This window comes from Artemia franciscana, chromosome 4 (genome assembly GCF_032884065.1).
Source record: "Artemia franciscana chromosome 4, ASM3288406v1, whole genome shotgun sequence".
NCBI lineage: Eukaryota > Metazoa > Arthropoda > Branchiopoda > Anostraca > Artemiidae > Artemia > Artemia franciscana.
Window position 1 is genome coordinate 30297954 of NC_088866.1, and position 6107 is coordinate 30304060.

Below are 6107 nucleotides of genomic sequence, written 5' to 3' on the forward strand. Positions count from 1 at the left end.
CAGATATGTCAATCACGTATCTAGGACTTGTGATTATTTTTACCACCAAGTTTCGTCCTCAACCCTGCAATCTAAGCGTTTTCCAAGATTTTAGGTTTCCCCCCCCCCAAGTCACCCCAATGTCACCGGATCCGGTCGGGATTTCAAATGAAAGCTCTTAGAACTGATATCCTTCCAAACATCAAATTTCATTAAGATCAGATCACTCCTTCGTAAGTTAAACAAAACTCATTTTTTCTAATTTTTCAGAACCACCTGTTCGTAAGTTAAAAGTGCCTCATTTTTTCTAGTTCTTCTGATTGAACCGGCCCCTACACCTGCCAGATGGTCGAATCGGTAGAACGACTATTTCTAATTCAATCTGGTCCGGTCCCTGATACGCCTGCCAAATTTCATCGTCCTAGCTTACCGGGAAGTGCCTAAAGTAGCAAAACCGGGACAGACCGACAGCCTGACAGACCGACAGACCGACAAAATTTGCGATCGCTATATGTCACTTGGTTAATACCAAGTGCCATAAAAATCAAAAAAAGGATAAAGCCAGTTCGGTCCATTCTTAACGAATTAAATAAAAAAAACAAGTTTTTTTAAATGAAAGTAAGGAGCAACATTAAAGCTTAAAACGAACAGAAATTACTCCGTATATGAAAGGGGCTTTTCTTTCTCAAAGCCCCGCTCTTTAAGCTAAAGTTTGACTCTTTCTCTTAACTCTATTTTTAAAACAGTAAGAAACTTTAGTGTAAAGAGCGGGGCGTTGAGGAGGAAAAGCCCCTTTCATATACGGAGTAATTTCTGTTCGTTTTAAGTTTTAATGTTGCTCCTTACTTTCATTTAAAAAGACTTTTTTTTATTTAATTTCTGGACGTTTTTGAATTAATGCATGTTTTGATCTTGGCTCTCCGCACATAAATAATTAAAACGAAATTTGCATATTAATTAATTGCAATTAATCGGAAGATTTTGAGAAAAAAGGAGCGAGGGAGGGGGCCTAGTTGCCCTCCAATTTTTTTATTACTTAAAAAAGTAACTAGAACTTATAATTTTTTACAAAAGTTTTCATTTGTAAAAAATATACGTAACTTACGAATTAACTTACGTAACGAACTCCTATATTCGTATGGTTTTTATTGCGTATATGAGGAGGATTCAACCCTCGTCGATACCTCGCTCTTTACACTAAAGCTTAAATTTTGTCCCAATTCCTTAAGAATGACCTCTGAATCACAAAGGCCGTAGAATAAATATTTGAAATTACTAAATATACTTTAGTGTAAAGAGTAAGGTATAACAAGAAGGTAAACTCCTCATATGCATAATAATTTTTGTTCGTTTTAAGTTTTAATACTGCTCCTTACTTTCAGTAGAAATAAAACTTTTCATATTTATTTTTTCATTGTTTTTTTCCAACAATGCTAGAAAATCCTCCGCCCCCTTCATTGAAATTGTCTTCCCCCACGAGGAGTTTCTCCATGGAAATATCCTCTAACGTAACCCCCCCTCAACTCTCCCCCTAAACCAAAACAATCCCCCTGAAAAGGTCTGTACACTTTCTAGTAACCATTACTATATGTAAACACAGGTCAAAGTTTGTAACTTGCAGCCCCTTCCAAGGGGACTGTGGGGAAGTAAGTCGTCCCTAAAGACATAGTTTTAGGTTTTGACTATGGTGAATAAAATGGATATCTCAGAATTTTACTACGGTGACTTTTGGGAAAAAATGAGCGTGGGAGGGAGCCTAGGTGCCCTCCAATTTTTTTGGTCACTTAAATGGGCACTAGAACTTTTAATTTCCGTTAGAATGAGCCTTCTCGTGACATTCTAGGACCAATCAGTCGATACGATCACCCCTGGGAAAAAAACAAAAACAAAAAAACAAATAAACACGCATCCGTGATCTGTCTTCTGGCAAAAAAAATGTGAAATTCCACATTTTTGTAGATAGGAGATTAAAACTTCGACAATAAGGTTCTCTAATACGCTGACTCTGATGGTGTGATTTTCGTTAAGATTGTATGACTTGTAGGGGGTGTTTCCCCCTATTTTATAAAAGGAGGCAAATTTTCTCAGGCTCATAACTTTTGATGGGTATAACTGATCTTGATGAAACTTATATATTTAAAATCAACATTTAAATGCAATTATTTTGATATAGCTATTGGTATCAAAATTCCATTTTTTAGAGTTTCGGTTACTATTGAGCCGGGTCGCTCCTTACTTACAGTTCGTTACCACGAACTGTTTGACTGTCATTAGATTCCCTAGAATGAGAGGTAAACAAGGCACGCCTGCCTATGGTCTTAGACAGGTTGAACCAAGAATTTAGAATTGACACAGGACCGTTAATTTACCTAGAATGAGAGGCAAACAAGCGTCTAAATTCAAAATGGGGCCATTCTGCAATAAGTGTCAGGCAAGGCAATTGATTCAATTTATAAATTTAGATCTTGTACTAATAAAAAGTTATTTTAATGTTAGTTGAACAACAAGTTGACTGAAATTGCAAAGGGAATAAGCGCCCAAAGCCTACAAGGTACTCTTGTCTGCCTGGAATGATATCCAAGTGAACCCAAGTATAAGCTAAGACAGTTGGGCTAACAAAAATTGAACTGTAAGTGTTTGTGTCTTGGGTTTGACTGTCTAGGCTTTTTCACAAGCTCAGGTAGCTTTACGAACAAAAATGCCCAGATAGTCAGTAAAATGGTACTACCCCTGACTAAGCAGCGGAGGGAAAAAATTAAAATTCACATTCAAAAACAGCCAATGTGTACGTTTTTAGACATAAAAATCTAGACAGAAATTGTTTCTTCCTTGTAAGTTGCACACATAGCTATATGCATTTGTGTGTGTAAGTAGACATGACGTCGCCTTAAGCTCCTTGATTTCCTAGTCTGTGAACCTGTTGCCCCCTGAAACTAAAAACCAAGAGGACAAAAGAAAAAATCTGGCAAGAAGGATGCTGAGCTATACGGAGGGTTTCGAATGGTCAGAGATAGGAGAAAGACTTTCTAGAGATTACCGAAGCAGGAATAGCCAACAGATCAAAGTGGCTCTCAGAAAAACTTCAAGCTCATTTGATACTGGGCAAGCAGCAAATTGTTTGATTTCCGGCGAACACGAAAGCTATAATCTTTTTTTTTCTTGCGCAGATTGAAGTGGTGTTAAGATAGTATTTAAATACTGTGCAGGTACTGCTGTGTTTTCGAAAATTACACTTAAGAATCTTAAGCCGCTTAATAGCTTCATGAGAGTAGCTCCCAATAGCACTTATTAACTCTCAAATACAAGCAACGAAAAAAAAAAATTCGTCTCTAGATTCGGCAATATTCCCAAGGGTGCTTCCGAATGACTGAGAGGTCTATAATACATCATTTATATTATATTTTTGTTTATACTACCTGAGTTTCTACAGTCATCTTAATCGTATAATCTCCGACTCAAAATTATTCAGGGACTATTTAGGGAATGGTTCCAATTGATTAAATATAAATAATTAGAAATAATTAATTTTTCCACAAGAGCTCTTATAGCACATATATTAAATACATGTTAAGTTTCAGGTCGTTGATTCACAAATGCTGCTAGACTTCCGCTAAAGTTAGATCCAAGAATTTCTGTGCTTGTTGATTACAAAATCCCAAGCTAATGCTGCAGCATGTGAATCCAAAATCTGCTGATTTACAAGCGGTGTTTGATTTCCATTAAAGTTACATTCAAGGATTTTTGAAATCGTTGATCGCAAATCTGAATATAATTTTGCAATATGTTAACCAAAATCAAAATACATAGGGTGTTTTTGTGGCTTTTTTTTCACTAAAGCTAGTAATTAGGCATTTTTTAAGTTTTTGCTTGGTAATTTGAACTTAAAATCATAATATAGAAGTCCATAAGCAGGGCTAAGGAATTATGATAAGTAGCCTGTAAGAATACTGTATAGAGTTAGTTACCTATAGAATGGATATAAGCCTAGATTTGGGGCTCTTAAAAAGGAATCATGTTAAAAAGCAATTCTTACTTCATAATATGCAGGAAAACCATAGTTAACACACTTTTACTGCAATCCCACGGCACTTTACCCACATCCCCCCTCTAATATGCCAATTTATAACCTAAATTATGTATTTCCAATGCATTTTGCCATGCGTCACTCAAGTTTCGACCCGTTTACCCGTAAATTGAACCAAACCTGACGAGATCAAGAAACGAAAACTAATACTAGTACTACTACTACTGAAAACTCACTGCGACACTAAGTCACATGAGGCAAACACAGCTACGCACGCTCCTCCTCCAACCTAATCTATTCCAGACCTCCCTCTTTACATCCTCCCAGGTGATTCCCGTTTCCTTTATATCTTTATTTGTGACATCCTTCCACCCCAGACAAGGATGACCTGCTTTCCGTGTAACCCCAGACTGTTGGCAAAAAAGGACAATCGTCGGTAGTCTGTCATCCTTCATCCGCATTTCTTTCATTATAGCCCTAGAAAGCGGGATTGAACCACATTTTTCGTAAAATCTACTGTTTGAAATATGTTCAGTCAGCCGGGTAGAAACGGAAAATAAGTAGCCAATATATAATTTGGGTTATATATTTACATATTACGAAAGGGGGAGGCTTAAGTATAGTGGTATCGTAGTCAAAATGCTATAATTACAATTGTTCTACACATTATGAAGTAAGAATTCCTTCCTTAACATGTTTCCTTCTCAACAGCCCAATTCTAGGCTTAATACTAAAGGAAACATTCAATCTTATACACAAGACAATTATGAAACGATAAAGAGTAGAAAAATATTGGAAATAAATAGAAAGCTAACCGTCAAATTTTGGGCTTCTTTGGCATAGGCACTAGGGGGCACATACGTTGTTTCCATAACATAGTCTACAGGATCAACGTTAGTTTTGGATCTGGACCTGTTTCGCTTTAGTTCTTCAATGTCAATAGGAGTATCTTCACCACTAAAAGTTAACTAGTCATTAGATTCAATATAGAATTTAATATCTAAAAAATAATGAAGAACAAAAAACTTTGGGAAAAAATATAGGAAACAAATTTTCAGCTACTGGTTAACAAAAAACAAAGCAGATTTTATGGCAAAGACCTTTGCTAAACTCGCTTCTTTCCTGGGCCAGGAGGACACAGATTACAATTGCAGCAAGCATTTATTAATGAGCGTCTGAAAATTAATTCGGTAGTATCCACAAAGTAAAACGAATAAATAAGATTCAGTCCACTAGTATATTGACTCGTACAAAAACACTAATGCTATAAGCTATCAATACCTCAACAGCTCAGTCCGACAGCTAGTTCAGATTTTCCCCCTTAAATTGTCTGTGCTAGGGAGTGGAATGCACTTCTTAAAGAGCTGAAATCCTGTGGGTCTCTTAGCTCCTTTAAAAAGAGAGTTAAAAAAAATGTTAAGGATTAAATGTTTGTTTTTAGATCTATTTATTTCATTATTTTGCTTAGAATAATTTTGATATTATTATTATTATTATTATTTGTATTTTTGTTCGATACTTCAAGGGGTGCGAACGGAGGAAGGGTCTTATTAAAGTGATTGGTATTCGATGATGGTTTGGAGTGGACCTTTGAGAAGAGAGGAGACTACGCTGTGTTTAGGGTATATATTATTTAAGGGCCTAAACGTGTATCAATACAGAAGGAATTGAGTTATGTGTATTTTTTTATCTTTGTTTCTGAAATTAAAATCCATGTTGAACTTGAAAACTTGAATTGAAGCGATTGTAGTATTATTCATCAGATTTCATCCAAAAAATTAATACATTTAAAACATGGATGAAAGCAGTTCATATACAGAAGAAAAAAGAATATCATCTATTTCAAAACGGTTGAGATGCAGGTAAACCAAAAGTGTAGAAGGCAAATAGAAGGTAATGTTAGCGAGGCATACAACATTTGAGTGATCACATCTGCTGAGGTACGACTCTAAAGTGCAAAGTATAAGCAGATACAAATAGGAAAGAGGCGTACAGCCTTTGGAGGATATTAATATTAACAAATGAGAAGCACTAATATATTCCCCCTTCCTTGACGCTGGTCAGGAGACTAACCAGACATCAGAATAAGCTGCAACCCGTCCTG

The 6107-nt window shown here is 36.1% G+C and overlaps 1 protein-coding gene across 1 annotated transcript in view; it reads right to left on the bottom strand.

The window, feature by feature from the left end:
- LOC136025739 (muscarinic acetylcholine receptor DM1-like) overlaps nt 1-6107 on the bottom strand; it is a 75416-nt gene that overhangs the window by 67911 nt on the left and 1398 nt on the right. The window contains exon 2 of the mRNA XM_065701725.1: nt 4819-4960. Coding sequence (XP_065557797.1) covers nt 4819-4960 — 142 coding nt within the window. The remainder of the gene's footprint in view (nt 1-4818; nt 4961-6107) is intronic.